The sequence below is a fragment of the Mercenaria mercenaria genome, chromosome 13 (genome assembly GCF_021730395.1).
Source record: "Mercenaria mercenaria strain notata chromosome 13, MADL_Memer_1, whole genome shotgun sequence".
In the NCBI taxonomy this organism is placed as follows: Eukaryota; Metazoa; Mollusca; class Bivalvia; order Venerida; family Veneridae; genus Mercenaria; species Mercenaria mercenaria.
In genome coordinates, this window is record NC_069373.1 from 78,517,357 (window position 1) to 78,539,230 (window position 21,874).

The 21,874-nt window shown below is 34.4% G+C and overlaps 1 protein-coding gene across 1 annotated transcript; it reads right to left on the minus strand.

Moving 5' to 3' along the window:
* Window positions 1-1,334: 1,334 nt before the first annotated feature.
* On the minus strand, window positions 1,335-21,379 carry LOC123528855 (carbohydrate sulfotransferase 15-like). Its single transcript, XM_045308884.2, has 7 exons — window positions 20,785-21,379; window positions 19,016-19,247; window positions 15,168-15,299; window positions 13,519-13,675; window positions 12,742-12,904; window positions 6,126-6,276; window positions 1,335-5,569 (listed from the first exon to the last, which is right to left on the minus strand). Exons 1-7 carry the CDS (start codon window positions 21,067-21,069, stop codon window positions 5,385-5,387), a joined length of 1,305 nt encoding a protein of 434 aa, XP_045164819.2. The 5' UTR covers window positions 21,070-21,379; the 3' UTR covers window positions 1,335-5,384.
* Window positions 21,380-21,874: the final 495 nt, after the last annotated feature.

Sequence of the window (21,874 nt, forward strand, 5' to 3'; positions counted from 1 at the left end):
CCTCTTCATTGCCTGCAAGTCCACAATGGATGTAATCTACTGAAGTGCTACTTTGCAGGTTATACTCAGGCTCTGCATTCTCCTGGCTAGTGCGGAGCTTTAATGTTGATCAGAACTTCCATAACAGGCAGTGCATATGTGAGAAAGACGAGTGAGGAGCTTTCTTCTACCGAGTCTTCAACCATTGAGACGGCCTTCATTAGTGCTTCAGTCTCTGCCTTGTAATTGCTGCAATGTTTTCCTGTGGCTGCATGTAGAGTTTTTATGACATTTAGCATTTTGTATACGCCATATAGTATTTGTATGTAGCATTTAGTATTAAGTATGTGACATTAACATTTAGCTATTGACATTTAGCATTAACAACTTCTTATTTAGCAATTGATAGTTAACATAGCGCATCGGTCCCCACTAACTACACAGGGACAATGAGCCCCTGTGTTACGAAAAGAGAAGTTCGCCAACCATGTAAAATGATGTTAGATGATCTGTTTTTGCAATTCTAAATGTAGTTCCATGTTGTTGGTGAGATCTTGTATATGAGTCAGATAAAGCTTTGGCTTAGCTGTATTGCTTATTGTATTGAGAAAGGAGCTAGATCACTTTCAGTGTGAATTTCCATGTCTACTTGTATACCAGTTATCGCTGAATGACAAATTTCATGGGAGTATTTTCAGATGGTGATGTTTTTCAGACAGATAATGTTTCTTTAATATATGTAACCTAACATCTCAATATATGTATTTTTCATTTTTTGGTGAGAAGACATGTTATACTTAATGGCTATATATGTGTTTTTATATCATTGAAATGCTGTAAAGCACTGAAAATGAGGTCTCAAAATTTAATTGTTTATATGAAACAAATGAAGAATGTAACCTTGTACCATTTCGGTATTTTCACTCAAAGCAAATTGATTCTAATACAGTGTGCATATTGATAAGTACCGGAACAGTCGTACAAAGTTGCAATAAAGAATAAATCCTAGCACTGAGACGTCTAGGATTTATTCAAGTTGCTCAATTTGAGTAAGTGGTAGTGCGTTGTGGGGGGAGGGGGGGGGGAGGGGGTGGAGGTTAACACTTGGAATTCGTCCTTGCACATAGTCCTATACTTACGTTCTGTTTGCTTTTTAAAACGAGATTATGGTATATGCATGTTTTCCAATGTTTAAAATGTAAGACATCATAGTAAAACGATCATTTGGATTTCATTTTGTTTTTCAATTTGTCAATAAACTATAAATTGCTTTTTATATAAAATAACTAGAAATATGCGACTTATAGAAGCAACGGAGCTGAAATGAAAATGTATAAAAATAACATTACAAACTGTCACTATAACATATGTATTTTTTCTTCGTAACCGCATGCAGAGGATGTATATTGCTACTACAAATGTGCATGAAAGAAATACAGACACACTTTTTCAAAAACAAAGTATTTTCCTTTTATTTTTCCATCCGATCTATATACAATAATATGTATAGTACTTGATAACATACCGATAGTGATGATAGCTCCGGAAAATGTATTGCATAATACGAGATTTCAACAGAGTAACAATAAAGTTTAAGTGACCCACCCCGAAAATAAGAAATATGCAAAACATTATCATTATTTCGCAAATTTCATCGTTCATTCTTTCTACATGTACATTAGCATCACTTTGGTAGAACCGCCCTACACACACTAGAAGCCTTTACTCTAGACCTAGTTTACTCACATAATGGTTCCGCTGAATTATGGAGAGAAGTCCGGTAATATGATTAATTATTAAAGAATTAGAAGTATCAAATCTAAAATACTTGATTTCATAACAGAAATAGTAAAAATATCAACGAAAAAGGGAACAATTTTATGCTTGCATTATAATATGTTAAGCGTATCTATACAATACTGACAGCTAACAAAAGGCAATGTCACAAAAACAATTTATCCACATGTTTTCCAATCATTAATTAAATAAACTTTATTGTTTTTCATATAATATCTATTAAATATTCCAAGCCGATATTTAACGCATAATTAATTAACTTCATTGTCAATATGTATTGAAAAAGGAAGCGACTTAATAGCCTATATGGCATGCAATCCGCTGCATTAATATATAAAATGATGTTAAACTGACGTATCCAAATTTTTAGAATTTTAATTACTTGCGTATTATACAACATTTTCCAGCCAAAAATCAGCAATAGTTGTAATTAAGGCCAGAAAACATTTTTTGATTAAAATAGGCACCTTATTGGTTTACAACTGAATGCACGTGCTTATTACTAAAATTGCACGTGCTGACGACAATTAAGAAATTAAATAAGATATTTAGAATATAATCACTGCAAACAATAGGTATTCATAACTTAATGAAAATTTGAAAAAAAATCAAGTTTCTAATACTACTACCTTTTGAAAAATGACACAAGAAAGTTTTTTGAGTTTCCGCGATTACCAGCTTCTGTAGTCGTTTCCATGGTTACGGCACACCGCTAGATTTCTACGACCGATCTTAAAAGTCAGTTCTTACTTTACTTAATTGTTTTATCATAGTAAAACAGTTTTGTATGATGGGTAAATTAAGTATGGCATATATTTTGAAAGATTCCTCGTATAATATGTTTACGAATGGAATATTCATACCTGTAATTGTGCAAAACTGTATACTATAGTATGTTATTTAAAGCGTATTTATAAGGGTTCAGATAAAGAAACGTATTATTACTTTATGCTTTGTTTTAATATAAAACAAACTTTCTAATTCACAAAACTTAAATCATGTATATTTTAATATAAAAACAAAACTTATATCTCACTAAACTTAAATCCTTTGTATGTTTAAATATAAAACAAAATTCCTAACTCACAAAACTTACATCATGTATGTTTTAATATAAAACAAACTTTCTAACTCACAAAACTTAAATCATGTATGTTTTAATATAAAACAAAATTTATATCTCACTAAACGTAAATCATGTATTATAATTCATTTTAAAATGAAACACTTCAATTGCATGACGAATATAATAATAATAATAATAATAATAAAATAAATATTACACTCTATTCTAAACATTAAAACACCACACCATAAAATAAAATTGCACGTGGACAATTTTATTTAAAAGATTGTCAACGTGTAATTTTATTTAAAATGTGGTCTGTCTAAATATCGCTGGACAGCATATAATCAAGACTGTCCCAAGAAAAGCGTTTCTGCATTATTAAATCTATTAGAGAACCTTTTGAAGCATAGAAAGCAGCCAAATAAAGTATAATCAGACTCGGTTTGATAGGGTCTATTCATAGGAGGTAATAAAATTAGCAACACCTCTCACGGCCCCTAGAACCGACTTAAGCTGAATTTTATTATACAGCAAAATTCAATGGACTCCATGATCCAGCTGACGGGAAAATATACACTGCATCCTATTACAGGTCTTTACAGCTGCCACATGTCACTTAAAGACTAGAGGAGTTGTGATAGATAACAACATTTCTAAGAAGGTCGTTTGGAAGCATAGAAAACAACCAAATAAAATAACAGAATCGATCTGACGTGTCAGATTCAGTCAAGAGAGGTAATTAACTTAGAAACACCTCTCATACGCCACCCAACCCCCACCCCCCACCCCAGCCGATTTATTATGTCAAAAACACACTGAAACATTAAACTGTATCCAAAAATTATGGTCGCATATATTTCTGTTACGAGATAGCTTGGTTATCGCGATATTTAAAATTATTATTTTGATAAAATGAAATTTTCTGAAAAATTATCTCGATAGTTGAAAGTTTCCTGGAAATATGATTACAATACTATAGTGGCATATTTCTGCCACGAGATAGCTAGGTAGCTATCACGATGATATTGTAAACTTTCCAGGAAATGTGTGCATTTTACTGAAAACATTTCAATCATAAATAACATCTTCTGGATATTTCAATTTATTTCCTGAATATGTTTTAGCGCAAAATTTCGCGTTTATGCTTGAATCTGCCACGAGATGCTTGGTAGCTATCACGATAATATTATAAAATTTCCAGCAAAGTTGTGCATTTTTCTGGTAGCATAATCAAAATAGATTTTTTTTTTCTAGATATGCTTCTTATTTCCAGGAAACTTTAGGCTGTTTAGATAAACATTTCAGAAAAGTTCGAAATATCAAGATAATATCTGAAAATATGGAAATAACTGTCTAGCTAAAAATGGCAGCTGTGTGCACTTATGCAAAAGATATCGAGATAATAATGTAATTTATCGCAATAAAATTTCCAGGAAACCTTCGACTATTGAGATAATATTTTCAGAAATCTTCGCTTTATCAAGACAATTTTTGAAGTATCGCGATAGCTACCTAGCTATCTCGTGGCAGAAATATCCCACCATATTATAGCTACCTACATATCTCGTGACAGTTTCGAGAAAAATCCGAGATTATAAAGAAAATAAATTTCTAGAATATTATCTACTGCTGTAACGTTTTCAGAAAATGCACATATTTCCTTGAAAGTATAGACTATTGTCGTGATACATACTTAGTTACCTCATGCCATAAAAACAAACGAAACTGTAACAGTAAGTAATATCTAAAACATCAATGTAAGAATATAACATATTGCACAAATCAATTCATCTATATGTCTTTTAAAGCTCTTTTTAATTGATGAAATTTTCATGCTACTGCTAAAACAACAATAGTATTTCTTATAGAAAAACGCTTGATATGCAATTAGAAATGAGATGACTGCATATATCTACAACATAATGTCCATACAACTTCAAAATACTAATAGAAACTAAAATTTAAGAAGATCCTTTGAAAGCAAACACAAACTAAACAAGAGTCACGTATCCTGGCATCTCGGCTTAAGCGGAACTCTGTTGTACAGGTACCTTGAATGGACTAAATGATTCCAAAACACCATAAATATAACAGACTGAACAATGGAATATTCAACAAACAAATATAACAGTGAGCTCACAAGACCAGGAATTCACATTAAGCATAATTAACTTTGTTGATTTCTACTTTTGAAAGATTTTACACTAAACACTACTTTCATATACACTAAACCACATATTTTTTAAGAACGCGTTATATGGGACTCTTATGTATAGTAGATGAAATATCTAACAATGTGCAGCTTAAATTTTTTATAAAACCAGCGTTTGTTATTTGTAAAATAAACAGTTTGTAAACAAACAGTCAAACGTTTTACTCATTAGAAACAATAATAATGTTTTTGGAAAACGATTGTCTATACTGCTCGTTACCTTTGGAAGTCAATTTTGTTAAGATGTTTTCATCCAAAGTGAAGCCCGTTCGATTCAAAGCTATACTTGTAAAGATTTTAATAGCTTGACAAACTATAATGTATATTTCATTTATTGTTGTAATTAATATCTGGATACATTTTAGTTAATTCTTTGTTGAATGGTTCATAGAACTTCTCTACAAGTGTCCTAGTTTCTGGCAACATATCCCCAAGCTCTCTCTCGCCGGCAGATCTTGTGTTTACAGCACTTCGATGGAAAATAGCAACTTCCTCTAACTTTGTAAATGGTCCTAAAAAGTCAAGTTTTGTTTTTAGAAAAATATATCTGGGGTAAGCGGCACTTTTTGTTTAATACATAGTACAACTTTAAAAAGTTCATTCATCTGTCTCTGTACAATGAAGTTACAAAAATGTCAATATGATATTAATAATACGTATTACACAAAATAAACAAATACCCGAGTGAAAAAATATTATCTGACAAAAGACATATCAAGTTAATATGAGAGTTTCGTTACAGAATTCAGTTTCCAAGAACATATGTATAAAGATACAAGATGATTACTTTTCAGGGTGTATTACTTCCCTGAGCCATATCTGCTAATGAACTAGATTTTCAGCAGAGAATAAACCAAAGTACATGTATCAGTTAAACCCGCGAAAAGATCTTTTCGAAGTACAGCATGCAGCTTATCAGCATAACAGCAGATTCGGTTTGATAGAGTCTGTTCATGAGAGGTAATGAAATATGCAACACCTCTAGCTCACGCCGTCGGCACCTGCTCCAGCGGAATTCTGTCAGAGTAACTTTGTATGTTGATAGTATGTTTCTTAAAACAAGCTTACTTATATTAAGAAATTCAAATATCCGTCTGTATGTTTCTGATTTCTTTGGACCAGTGGTATCCTCTGATTTAACGACAAGTATGTTTCTGTGGGGAAATACTTTCAACCAATCGGCGATGAAGATGTTGTACATTCCAACACGTAACCTAATCTAGAAAAGAAGAATGGATATTACTAGTATTACACAATTTGAATACAAATGTATTTTTATGTTTTGGTTATGTCATAATGCAGCTAAATATATCGTGTAAACATGTAAAACATTTCCAGATTAAAACTGTTCAATTATTACTACATCATGTGAAAAATAAAAGGTTAGGGCAGATTTCCCGAAAGCACATATAGCATCCCAAACACAGTCAAAGTGCCATGCATCGCAAAGCAGGCTCGCAACAAAAAGAAACTGTAGTGGAAAGATATAGCAGACGGACAAAGAACAAGTACATTTAAATTAAATTATATGCAAAATACAAAAATGGGAAGAGGGAAAAGAAAAGGTTAAGAGTGTTTGGGGAATTGGAAAAAGCAAGGATGAATATTCAAAGTTTGAATGATTTACAGATTTGGTCACATTCTTCAGTTGTAGAAATAAGAATAAAATGAAGAAAAAAAAAACAAAACAAAAAACAAAAAAAACTGTTGACAGCATGCAATGCATTTTGTTGGAAATGTCAGATGTTTATTTTTCAAAAATATCATTTAGAAATATTTCAGGTAAACATTTACACGTTCGATTCTTTTCGAGTAAAATATTAGGATTTGTTGTTCAAACAAGAGGGTCATCATCATGAGGATCATGATGACCCTATCTCGCTCACCTGTTAAACTTGGCCTTGGAATCTTCAAGATAAACATTCTAACAAAGTTTCATGAGGATAGGGTCATAAATGTGGCCTCTACAGTGTTAACAAGCTTTTCCTTTGATTTGAGTGGTGACCCAGTTTTGACCTCATATGACCCACTTTTGAACTTGGCATAGGGATCATCAATATAAACATTCTTACCGAGGTTCATGAAGATAGGGTCACAAATGTGGCCTCTACCGTGTTAACAAGCTTTTCCTTTGATTTGAGCGGGAGACCTAGTTTTTGACCCCACATGACCCAGTTTTGAACTCAAGGAATCATCAAGTTAAACATTCTGACCAAGTTTCATGAAGATAGGATCATAAATGTGGCCTTAAGAGTGGTAACAAGCTTTTCCTTTGACCGGGTGACCTAATTTTTGAGCCCATATGCCCCAGTTTCAAACTTTATCTAGGAAGCATCAAGATAAACATTCTAACTAAGTTTCAAGAAGATAGTGTCTTAAATGTGGCCTCTAGGTATTAACAAGCTTTTCCTTTGATTTGACCTTGTGACCTAGTGTTTGACCCCATATGACCCAGTTTCGAACTTGGCCTAGAGATCATCAAGATAAACATTCAATGCAAAATAGAAAATTTTGCCCCTTTCAGGGGCACTAACTCTTGAACCCATGATGGAATCTAGCCGGTTTTCAAAAGGAACCGAGATCTTATTTTGACTTAAGTTGTATGTAAGTGTGGTTAAAATCGAATGTAAAATGTCACTTCTATCGTGTTCACAAGGTAAAAATTAACAAATTTTGACTCTTTCAAGGGTCAGTCAGGGGCCGTAACTCCGGAACCTATGATTGGATCTGAAGGATTCATCATGGAATCCAAGATCTATTGCTGTTGAATATATTTTGCGAGTTTGTGTCAAATTAAACCATAAATGAAGTCTCTATGTGGCTGCGAAAGTCAGAATAGCAAAATTTGGCCCTTTAAGGGGACATAACTATAGAACACATGATGGGATACGGCCAGTTTTCGAAAGGAAACGAGATATTATGCCAATTAAAGTTGTGTGCAAGTTTGATTAAATCCATTGCAAAATGTGGTCTGTATCGTGTTCTTTGCCCTTTAAGGGGCCATAACTCTGGAACCCATGATGGGATCTGACCAGTTTTCGAAAGGAACCAAGATATTATGCCAATACAAGTTGTGTGCAAGTTTGATTATAATCAATTGCAAAATGTGGTCTCTATCGTTTTCTCAAGAAAGTGTGGACGGACGAAGGGCGATCACAAAAGCTTAACTTGTCACTACGTGACAGGTGAGCTAAAAAGTGGAACGTTTAAATTAACTGTTAAACGAATCTGGAATTATTGTTCATTATAGAATTAAACATGCACGGCTTTCTTTACAAGACATATCAGTAAGTTATATACCCACATTGAAATTATTTTTATATTCTGCGGTAAAGGAAGTCGAGAAAATCTAAATTCATTAAGTTATGTATTTTTAACTGTCCCAAATCCATAACCTAAAGTATTATTTAGAATTCTAAAATTGTAAACTGGTAGAATTTGTTAAGCATTTATTTATTAAGATGCTATTCGGCTAATTACACTTGAATATTTAATTATATTTTGTTTTGTTGGTAGTGAAGGTAGAAGAAATGACGTTGCCGGTGTTTTGATGTTGGATTGCTTATAAAAGGATAAATATCAAACAGGGAATGCCACGTTCTAAAAACGCAGCCTCCCAAAAACGAAACCCACAGCACGCAGATGTACACACTTCTAACACACACATTCACATGCAAAGCAAACACACGAGGAAAAAACAAAGGAACATAATGGGGCACCTCATGGGAACGCCCAGTGGCAAAAACCCCACTGGGGAGCTGAAGCCGGTTTATGGTACGCATCCAACTTCACTCTTGCCACCACCATGTTCCAAAGTCGCGGGACAGTGTAAATAAAAGTAATCCCCGGCAGGTGAATCTCTATCACAGGCAATGGAAACAAAAGGCATGGCATGTAAAACACAAAAATACTCCTGAATAATTAAATAAAAAGCAAACCTTAAGAACCAAAAACGTATGTACTCCAATGCCTTTGCAGAAGACAGAGCATCAAGAGAAACACCCTGAAGGGCCCAGCGAAACAGACCAGAAAACAGAAATCATCCAGTTCAGTCCGTATGGGATTTAAAAACTGCTTATCAGAGTCCCCCCCCCCCCCCCCCACCTCTTCTGTCAGACACAATCAAAGAGGAAAGCTAGTGTGCAACTGTAAACGGGTTGAACACTAAACATGCGGTGTGTCTAACAGTTGTGTCGTAACCTATTTTAATAAAACGTTAGGGAATGAATTTACCAAATACAGTTGGAAAATTACCATGACCCAAAATCGTACGAAGTTTGCAAACCACATCCCCATAAAATTCGGGTTTTGAAATACATTCTCGCAGAAGTGTCTACTGAATTTTAAAAATAAATCAGGTAAGTTTCAGAATAGTTTATATTTTAAACTGCCAAAACTAGTCAGGACTCTTATAAAAAGTAAACAGGCAATACAAACGATACTGACTGTCTTAAATAGCTAAACCCTGACTGTTTTAAATAGCTAAACCCTGACTGTTTTATATAGCTAAACCCCTATAATTTCAGAAACTTTTCATTAATATACTTTATCGAATTGCGAAATCGTATGTTTTCAAGTACAGTTATCCATTTTTACAGCAGTTGTTGTTTTGCATTGAATTCATAAATATTTTTTTCATAAATTAATTGTCAAATGACTTAATTTATTCATAGAATACAATATTGATGGATATGTTTATAAATGTTATATTTAATTGTTGAATAAATAGCAAAATGCACTTTTGAAAGGTTGTCACGATAATTTGATTAATATCAAAATGATATAGGCATGAAACATATATATTGTAGACATGTGATTTGTAAAGTATCAACATAAATGTTAAAAGAATTAAGTCTACAATTTCGCAAGCGCTAAAACAAGAATGAAAATCCAACAGGGAATGCCACGTTCCAAAAACGCAGCCTCCCCAAACGTTAAAATACTGCATATTATGTTCTCGCGGTGAAATATATTTTGATCTTATGCTGCGTTTACACTTAGCCACGATATCCACGATGTCCACGATTTAAAGAAAAGCTCGGAGCTCCACGATTTATTGATTGAATTTTGTATAACTACGCTTTCCTGCGCTTTCTTGCGCTCTCGGTACGTTTTGTTACTACCTGCAGCGTTTTATTACGAAACCATCACGATTCTGGTCGAGATCTGCCACGATTTTCATCACGTTCTCTCAAGTTCTCTTATGATTACCACGATATGCTATCACGCTTTGTCACGTTCTATTTAGATCCCTCACGTTATCAAGTTTTGTTAAGCTCTCCTATGATTTATGTCCACGATTTGACTGTCACGTTTTGAGCACGATTGGAGAATAAATAGGAGGCATAGGTCATCCTCTCATTCTCTCCAGAAATTCCAAAGAGGAACGAGCTATGCATCAAGGAGCTGAACAAGATGCTGAATTTGCATTTTTCGTGTATGCCTATAATAGTTACTCGTCGGCAGCAGCAACAAGGGACGGAATAGGGCAGGATATAAAAGAGAGAAATGAGAAGAAGAAATAGAAAGCCTAAGACCAGGTGGGTGAGACCATGGTTAAGTGGAAACCAAAGGCACCAACTGGGACAATACTCTCAACTTTTCAACACAGAACTCAGGCGTGAAGTTGTTGGCTCCAACGTCAACTATGTAAGGATGCCTCCAGATCTAGTGGAACTTAGAATCGTGTTTCCAAGTTCACCAAGATCCCCATATGATAGAGCATAAAGGTCTGATGCGCTACGTTAAGGTCTGTTAAGCTGCATTACGCTCTACAACGATTTCCATGTTCAATCACGCTCTCTCAAGATTTAAGATAAATCGGGATAATCGTTGCAAAATTTTTGACTGTCAAAAAAATTGTCACGATTCTTACGATCATCACGATTCCACCAAGTTCCCTCAAGATCACCACGATTCGATCCTACGAGCCCCTACGTTCGCCACGCTTCTCTCAAATCGTGGGCATCGTGGACATCGTGGCTAAGTGTAAACGCAGCATAAGATCAAAATATATTTCACCGCGAGAACATAATATGCAGTATTTTCACGAGTGGCACAGCCACGTGTGAAATTGTAAATTATGGTGTTCACGAGTGAAATATATTTCCATCTTAACACTTGGTTTTGCTGTAACTCTGTGATTCCTGCAGGTATGCAAAATTTGATTCCATACCTCATGTTTTTATTTCGATGTAAATGAGATGTGAAACCAATATTTGTAGTCCTGTTTGGCGCCATATAACCTATACTGTGTTGGTGCGCCGTAAAACCCAAATAAATAAATAAATATTTTCATCTTACATGTAAAACAAACAATTTTTCTTTTTATTTCATGTTTTGACTAAATTATCCATTTTTAGCTCACCAGCTTTTGTGATCGCCCTTCGTCCGTCCGTCGTCTGTCAACAATTTCCTGTGAACACGATAGAGACCACATTTTGCAATCAATTTTAATCACACTTGCACACAACTTGTATTGGCATATCTCGGTTCCTTTCGAAAATTGGCCAGATCCCATCATGGGTTCCAGAGTTATGGCCCCTTAAAGGGCCAAAATTTGCTATTTATGGCTTGTGAACACGATAGAGGCCATGATTTGTTACAAACTTGCAAAATATCCTTAACAACAATAGATCTTGGATTCCATGATAAATCCGGCAGATCCAATTAAAGGTTTCCGAGTTACGACCCCTGAAAGAGTCAAAATTTGTTAACTTTTACCTTGTGAATACGATAGATGTCACATTCGAGTTTAACTACACTTACATACAACTTAAGTCATGATAATATCTCAGTTCCTTTCTAAAACCGGCTAGATTCGGTCATGGGTGCTAGATTTACTGCTCCTGAAAGGGGCAAAATTTTCTTTATTGGCCCTTTCAGCCATATAGAGGTTTCATTTATGCTTTGATTTGACACAAACTTGCATAGAATGTTTATCTTGATGATCTCTAGAGCAAGTTCGAAACTTGGTCATGTGAAGTTAAAAACTGTCACCAGGTCAAATCAAAAGAAGTGCTTGTTAACACTCTAGAGGCCATATTTATGACCCTATCTTCGTGGAACTTTAAAAGATGATTCTTATGCCAAGTTCAAAACTGGGTTATATGGGGTCTAAAACTAGGTCACCCACCAAATGAAAGAAAACGCTTGTTATCATTCTTAAGGAAACATTTATGACCCTATCTTCATGAAACTTGGTCAGAATGTTCATCTTTATGATTTCTAGGACAAATTTTAAACTGAGTTATGTGGGATCAAAACCTAGGTCACCTGCTTAAATCAAACGAAATGCTTGTCAACACTCTAGAGGCAATATCTTTAACCCTGTCTTCATGAAACTTAGTAAGAATGTTTATCTAAATGGTTCCTTTGCCAAGTCTGAAACTGGGTCATGTTGGGTCAAAAACTAGGTCACCACTCAAATCAAAGGAAAAGTTTTTTTGACACTGTAGAGGCCACATTTATGACCCTGTCTTCATGAAACTTGGTCAGAATGTTTATCTTGGTGATTCCAAGGCCAAGTTTAACAGGTGAGCGATATAGGGTCATAATGACCCTCTTGTTTAGTTTTTACCAGTGAAATATATATTTGATATTTTCCCTGTGAAAATACCAGATATATTTCATTCTAATAGTTCGATAATTCACTGAAAAACATGTAATAAAGTTACGTATTTACCTTAAAGGTTTCAAGAGTTCCATTATATGCACAAGCCCTGACTGAGGTATGTTTTCTGCAATCTGTGTGGTTTTGTATCGCATCTGTGACAGCTTCATGAAACAACTGACGACTCACTGGATAGTGTACAAATCTCGCTTCATACAAGTAATCAGAGTAAAGCCTGCAAAATAACAAATATAATATTTTAACACAAATGATGGTCAGACGGAGCCCTTAAAGCAACCTGCCATTGAGCTCCCTTTCAAGATTTTATGCTTTTAAGAACTTGTATGCATGCTTTTCAGAATTATTCAAATAGGCAATAACGCTTGAAACTGTCGAAATTTATCTATACTAAACTATGGTGGCATATTTCTACCACGGGATAGCTCGTGGCAGAAATATGCCACCGTACTAAACCTAACCAATAGAAATGATTGGGTACGGCAGCTCTCTTCCAAAAACTACGGCTTTATCTAACAACGAAACGAAAAGTGCATAAATCCCGCTTCTTAAATGTAACTCGGGTAAAAGCGGAGTAAAATCTATACTGGATAAGCTATTTGGTAATCAAATGTTTCCTACAAATTTACCTGTCACCAACTAGTTCTTTCCTTGATCGATGTGCAGTTTTTGCCAGTAGAGCATTCACACGATAGTATCTAGAATGCGCGTAGCTGGCGTAGATTTTACTTGAGTCAGAAACTGTCAACTTGACCGGATAAAAATCAATTTTGTTGTAATTACTTACATATTACAAGACGTCTTTGTTAAATCAAACTAAATAAGAGTTACCTTTCAACTGGATTTCTAACCATGAATATAATTTTAACATCCGGGTTTATATGGTAAACATAGTCGGCGTTCGTAACAACAGGTTCCTTGCAATGATCGTTCCCAGGTACGAGATGCCATAACTTGTTGTCAAACACTGTATCAACAGTTCCTTCCCCTGTAGGTAGAAAAAGAACCCCAGACTAAGCAACAATTATAAATCCCAGAAAGATTACGAAATATTTGTAATTGTTACTGTTAACTTCATCAGAATGATTACAGAATCAATCTTCTTACAAAAAGAGTGAACTAAAACATTTTCATTTGACATTCAAAACGTAGAAGATTAGCCTACCCTTATTTATTACTCAATATCAATGTCATACGAAAGGTACTGAAATGCAAATAATTACACCTGAAAACAACAGAATTTTGCTGACATGCCTACTAATCAGCGTGCACGAAGGAGATAGCTTTGAGAGAGGTACTAGAGGTATTCGCAAACAGTAAACAAAAGTCCATTATAGTTCTTCTTGGTAAAGACAAATTCTGTATATCTTGGGGGAAATAGATATGAATACAGTTTGTGATTTTTAACGATTCGCAGTTACATCACTTCAAATAATGGCGTTTGTCACAAGACCAGCTACTAATAAATTCCTGCGACCATCAAAAAAAAAGCGTATGAATTGGCTAAAAAGCGTGTTCCTTGTTCTTCACACATGGACAAAATCTGTCTTCGTAAATACATGGACAAAATCTGTCTTCGCAAATTCACTTCACCATTGTGATGTCTTTACTGAAAAAATTTTGGCAATGCTATTACTATCTGAATATAATATACAGTTGACTGTTTATGTTTTAAATACCTAATTAATTCCTATCCAGATAATAGTTACAGAATCAAAATTCATTCCTTATATTTACCTTTTTGTTTCCCCTTCTTTTCGATGGATTTGTTTGATTCAATTTTGCATACTTTTATGGAAACAGATTTCACAAAACTGACAACTAACACGGCTTTCGGAAATATTTCAGTTTGCCTCGAACAGTTATTGCGATCATGCCGCGAATATCGGGCGCGCATACCGCGAACTCTTTTGATATAATAGATACAATGATCGCAGAATATTCCGCGAACTAGTATCAAATCAATAACAGCATTTGCGCGGCTAGCAGCGAATATCCCCCAAATACTTCCCACGAATAGGTATGTTCGCAGCATGTTCGCAGTATGTTCGCGACATGTTCACATCTTTTTGGCCATTTCATACGGGTTGAAATAGCACACAGCGCGCGCTTTCCAAGAGCACCTTTGCGGCCAATATACAGTTGTGTCATATGACAGCATAACGTATCAATATACAGTTTTGCCATTTGATGACATAACGTATAAAAGCAATCGACCGCTGTGACCTGTAGAATTCTCCGTTTTAGGGTCACAATATCTTTGTGAATTGATTTCCATCGAAGTACATGTAATACATTTCAACTAAGACAAAAAGTTTTTCTTTCTGCATTTTATACAGTTACCCATTATCCTCTGTTAAACTGCCCATTTTGTCTTTGTACCAAGTGCCGTGTTTCGTCTAGTCATCACGGGGCTGACATTCAAAACCAACATTTACAGACTGATGACGTAAATGATGTCAGAAACGATTAAAACATACCTGTTATGCCGTGATAATAAGGAAATGGATGCTCTTGGCATTCCAAGGGTGCAACAAGCCGATGCAATTCTGCGGCTGCTTTGTCGAAAAAGGTTAAATACTTCGCTGCAGCGTAATTAAATCCGCCCTGGGCTAAAACAAAATGGTGATAAAATGTATTCTTCCAATTTCACAACAATACTATATATACAAGTTTACAATTATACATATTTTTTCTCCAATAGTTTGATTATAAATATCAAAATATGCCCATTCAGTTATTGAGTGAATGTATGAAGCATCACCCCCGCCCCTTCCCATTTTGTGTTAGTCACATTTTATGACATAGAGAATTAAGATATACACAAAACAGCGAACGCAAAATATTGATTTTCCTCATAATTTAAAAGCGTTTGGGTTTGATTGGGTTTTTTTTAAATGTACTAGCAAACAAGATTCTATAAATAAACTGTCTGTACGTTTCAATAATTTGAAACCTGAGTATTTCTTTCTAAAGCCTTTTAAACCTTTAACGCCTTACCCTTGCATGATCGTAAGAGGCGACTAATAGGGTCTTAACACTTGGTTTTGCAGTAACTCTTTGATTCCAGCAGGTATGCAGGTTTTGATTCTATAACTCATGTTTTTATTTTGATGTAAATGAGATGTGGAACCAAAATCTGTAGTCCTGTTTGGCGTCATATAACCTACACTGTGTTGGTGCACCATAAAACCCAAATAAATAAATTAATTAAACCTTAAACACCAACATTAATCTATTTTTAGGAACAGACTAGTAATATTTTGCAAATAAAAATATGAAATTTAGGACACAAAGCTTAAATGACACGTTTTCGCGCATGAAAATTAAATATGTATAATAATGATTTTTGTACTTGTACTAAATTGTTTAAATAAACATTAATAGAAAACAGCATGGAAAGATAGAGATATTTTTTGAAAAACCTTATTTAGAGCAATCACCATGTCTGCATTGATCAAAATACATTGTAAAAACGCTTAAAACATTTATCAATATTCATTTCCCTAACATATTTATTTCATAATGTCATTTATACATGACAACTGACAAATATACACACAATAGGAACAGGATTGTTTGAAAACTAGTTTCGACAAATACACATGCTTATGATATATTAGTTATGTAATTTTATGTAAACGCATCTTGGACCATCTGAATATATCAAATACTGGCCCATTTTACTGCCTACTTAGAAGGTAAAACAGTAATAAAGTGCCGCAGAATGCTGAAGTTATTACACAACATGTGTATAATATACAAGAAAATATTCAATGTTGCATTACTGCATGTGTATGTCAGAATAGTTTTAAACGGTTAGAAATGTAGCTCGTAATAAAATATTCACGGAAAAGCCTGTTACGTATTTGGTGAATGAATCAATACGGCCGGTAGGAGGTTGCATGATACAAATTCATTTTCTTCTTTATTTCATAATCGATAACAATTACAGACATTTTCAGTACTTTTTTTCAAAGACGGGAAAATCATATCGCCAGTAAATGTTTCATTACCTCGCATGAACAGACTCAATCAAACCGAGTCTGCTATTATTCTTTTTTGGTTGCATTCTATGCTTCCAAGGGATCTTTTTACGAATTTTATTACATCTCTACTTTCAAAATACCTAAAAATATTGAGATTTTTTGTTTGTTTATTTAGCTTGGAGTATGTCACGAATGAAAATGCGTTTACGTTATCAGTAGAGTACGATTTAGACTCCCTTTCTTCGCTTATAAATGCCATGTTCGCTTTATTTTTGTTGTTCGAGAAATACATATGTAAGAACATTTGTAGACCGTATACATTTGATGTGCTCGCTGTAGACACTGTAGTGCTCATGGTACCATCATGAAAGATATCTTATTTTATCAAGTTTTCTTATGAAATTGTTTAAATTAAGCCAGAAAAAATAGACTTCTTCATTATGAAACAAATATTAATGGATTTTAAAGAGAAGAGAGGAATCCTTTAATTTCACATCAACTTCTTTTCGGCGACTTTGCAAAATAGTATAATAATTCTACTTGTTACGTTATAATGATAATAGTTGTTATTACATTTACTTACGTTTAAATTAGTCAATAGTAATTGATAGTAGGCATTGATATTACCTAAGCGGACAACCATGACAAATCTGCTTTACTTTGTTCATGTGTTTTCGGCATTTTTCACCTACAGCACAGGAGTCTGAAGAAATAACATTATTAAGTGCGTCGATCATGAAATAAAGAACAGCGTAATTTAGTGGTGTTCAACCTAAAACATATAACACTCTATGTAGCTCTATCAATCATCCTTACGCTAACTTTCATACCTCTGTTAAAATTACAAAATTTTAAGAATTTAAGAATGGCGAGTATTAAAAAGAACACTGCTAAACGGGGGGGGGGGAGGGGGAGGGGAAGCTGGGGTAACTTTATAATTTCATATGAAGGTTCGAACTATTGATAAAGCTGTGTCCTAAGTTTCCATTTGAAATGTCAATATGAAATAATCATTTCAATTTCAAAATGATATCAAAAGCTTATAAAGAAGAATGCCATTAAAACTCGAATACAACTGGCAATGGTTGGCATTTTGCTACATTTTGGTAGATTTTGCTATTTAGTGTATGTATACCGTTAAAAAATCCCCTCACTTTTTGCAATGTAAACCATACCAATTAAGAGACAAAAAAAATATAATTTTTCATCTTGAAAGTAACTTATTAATAAAAACATTTACTTCAATTTTAGTATGATTATTTCGTTCCCCATCCCCATCCCCCACTCTCCATCCATTCCTCCGACTAAATTTTAAGATTTGAAATACATCTAAAAGAGGACACTTTTGAAGCATAGGACGCAACCAAGCAAAATAATAGCAGACTTTGTTTGAGTCACTTTCACGAGACGTAAACAGCTTAGCGGACTTCTGTAATACAGAAACATAATCAACAATATCAAAACTGAATCCATTCGAAGTACATACTTTCATTTTTAAAGCAAAACAGTCCTGACAAAATTTCTAAGTTTCTAATTAAGAAATAATAAGTTCCCAAGTGTGGTTTATCGTAGAATAACCCTAGTTTTTCGTTCTTATGCGTAAGAATATACCACGAAGGCCGTAGGCCTGAGTGATATATTGTTTCCGATAAATAACATTTTGTTATTTCGATTCTAACACGACATTCTAGTATCAACAATGGTTTATTGCAGAATAACCCGAGATAGATTTTGCTCTACATGTATGTAGATTATTGCTGGTCGTGTTAGAATCTATTATAATCTTGCAAAAATTGCCTATTAAAACCTTGCTTTGGACATAATTCAATTCATTTTCTTCAGTTTTATGATAACATACATCCCATTCTCTTATTTCACTCTCGGAGTTATTTTAGTTTCTCTAATTTCCATATTCCTGAAGAGAAATGTCAGTTTAACACCATATTAGATAACCTATTTTCAAACAGTCACTCTTGAAAATTAGAAAGAGAACGTGACGTGTGACATAAATTACATAATTTGAGCAAAAAAGCAAGATGTCACTAAAATTTAACATCAAGTCCTCGTTACCGGGAAATATCTAGTTAACTGTTCAAATCTGCTATTTTAGGTAGTGGTAACTATGTATCGCCTGTTATTAGTAACAGGTTTTCAAAATAAAAGCATTCTATACATAGATCGTGGCGTCATTATTTTTGTCTATAACTCAGTGCGTCAGTATGAAAGCGCTACCATAGTGAACACAACTCAGTGCGTCAGTATGAAAGCGCTACCATAGTTCGATCCGATACTTAATACGCGCGGAAACTGAACAAAAAATATATTAGTTCCGCACTTACTATAACGTCCAATATTGAAGAATCTGGGTTCTTTAATGTGTCTTAATCTAATGTCCGGATGACTCATTAAGCGAAACCAGAGGTCCGTAGTACCAGCTTTAGGGAAACCAGCTATAATAAAATAAGGGAGACACCGTAATCTGAACTGTCCGGTCACTGTTCCGTCCACGCGCATGCTGATGTTTTGGAAGAAACAGGGATTTTTGAAATTCTTCAGAAACTGTGGGCGCTCCTGGAATACAATGAAAATGAAAACCTAATTAAGTTCAAATCGGCAATAGAAACAATTACTGTTATATATGACCTTCGTTTAAAACACTGTGTTTACAGGCGCTGCCAGCATTATAGACACGCTAACTAATAATGAACACCTGTCACTGAATATCGCTGTAACTTTAATAGGTCAAAATACATCATTAAAATAGATTATGTGCATTCTGAAAAGGACATACATTTTAACAGTCATATACACACAGAGGGAACTTAAAGCAAATCATGCAACACAAAAGATATATGGTTATTAGAGGAAAAATAGTTGTCGTTCTGAAACAAAAAAGGAAAACACTCATACATTAAAAATGTAATAAAGTCATTTATAGCATTATCAACATAGGTGAATGAACGGATAAACTTTCGTGGACGCATTGGCCGAGGTACGCTAAAACATTTTTGCCTACGGATATGAAGGGCCGGGTTCAAATCCTAACCATGCCTATTCACACTAGGTATCAGGATATGTTCGGCGCAGGATTGATACATCGATTTGAAAACTTTAGTGGTGTTAGTATTCTCCTTATTTCGGCCTGTAAAAACAAATAACCAGTAAAATCACCTTACTAGTCTTATCACGTAATAAATGAAGTTTCCAAAGCCGATTTAAAATCATGAAAAAATGCTATGTCATTTGGTCTCCAAATGAAAACAAGTACACCGTATACTAAACCGTTAAATACATACAGTAAACTCTATTAGATATCAAAAATTTGCTTGACAGCGTCAAAAACGGTCATTGCGATATTGGTGATGAAGTTTACAATAACCTGCTCCCAAACATCACCGCAAAAGTTTTATCCTGCTCCAAACATCGCCTTTTTTTCGTGCACATGGTGTATTTCAAACTTAAAAATCTTCACTAAAACACCGATTTAGACATTATGATTTGGAAGGATGACAGGGAAAAGGTTGATGAATACAGTCCACAAAGATATTGGCTTTGTTTTGCAATATTTTGAAAGAAATGTGGCTATAAACTTTATAATTGCTGAAATTGGCGTAAAGTTTAACATTTAACTTCGCCGCCAGTTTATGCTTAAAATGGCATCTTTTCAGGATTTTCAATCGACTTTGGAACTTCATTTATTACGTGATAAGACTAGTAAAGTGATTGTACTGGTTATTTGTTTTATAGGCCGAAATAAGGAGAATACTAACACCACTAAAGTTTTCATATTAATGTATCGATCCTGCGCCGAACATAGCATCCTGTGCCGAACATATCCGGTTACCTAGTGTGAAATTGGTGCGGTTAAGATATATTTGCCGGTGGTTGTAAGAGTTCTTCAGTAGGGCCGCTCAAAAGATGTTCATTGTTCCACAAAACAACGGTAAATGAAATTTACATTTGCCTTTCAGTATGGCATAATTTATAACAATTTGACCATAATGGCAGAATGCTCGAATTAAAAGCACATTTTTATTTAAACTACTCGGACTGAATTGAATTCTCTTATGATACATTTGACAATCAGATGGAAAGAAATGAAACCCACAAATAATCTGAAATCCCAATCTTTTCTAGTCACAGATGCATTGGTCTGGCGTAATGTGCTGCTGCATTGAAGTCCTCTTGTTGATGAATGTAACGTTGTTCTCGTGCGTCCATCTACCTCCACTGTGTTGATCACTGTTACTTTCATTATATAGCAAATTGTTATGAAACTAATCACAATAATGGCGAAAGCTTTTTTCTTCAGTTTACCTAGGCCATACCGCCTTGACAGCCTAAATCGTAACATTTTCGTTGAGCAGATACCATGTTTAACACCACTCCTCATGATGGTCAAAATTTCCGCGAGGAAAAGCCATTTTTTAAATTATTTTTTACTTTAACTTTAATTAAGTTAACATGTGTTATCTAATCCAGTTTCACCATCTTTTAATGTGCCTCATAAAGCATTAATGAAAGTGTAACAGTCATAAACAGTCCCGGAAAAAGAACTGTCAAATATGACACCAAAATCTTTAAATCCTTTGTTTTTTTTATAATTCCACAAAAAGCATGGAAGCTGTAGATAATTATCTTATGTTTTGTTTTATCATTTATTCACAAAAGTACCTTCAGGCTATGTAATTAAGCTATTAATAAAGACAATACAACGTTAGGACGGTTTTGTGTATCCAGGCGTGTCAGTGGTCTGTCAAGAGTTTGTCAGAGTGAGTTGTCTACAACAAGCTAACATAATGTGAAACCTACATGACAGATGAAATGGCATGTCATATGTCTTCATTAGAGTTGTAGGCGCTTTACAGTTTTAGTAATTCAAAATCAATAGAAATTTGTCTTCTTTTTATCCAGAGTAACCACTTTACCACTGTTTTGACAAATGGTTAGTAATCAATTTATTTTGTATACATGTTTAGCAAAAGTTAAAATCTTAAATGGGCAGATTTTAACATTTATACAAAATGTATTTTATGATTGATGTTGTATGTACAATCACGAACTTTGCATCAAACCTAAGAGGTGTGTAGTCAAACCTGTATTAAGCAGCCAGTCGTGGGAGCGAGACAATCTCTCTGCTTAAGGTAGGCGGCTGCTAATGACAAGTTGATATTAAGATAGCAAAGTTTACATAGTGG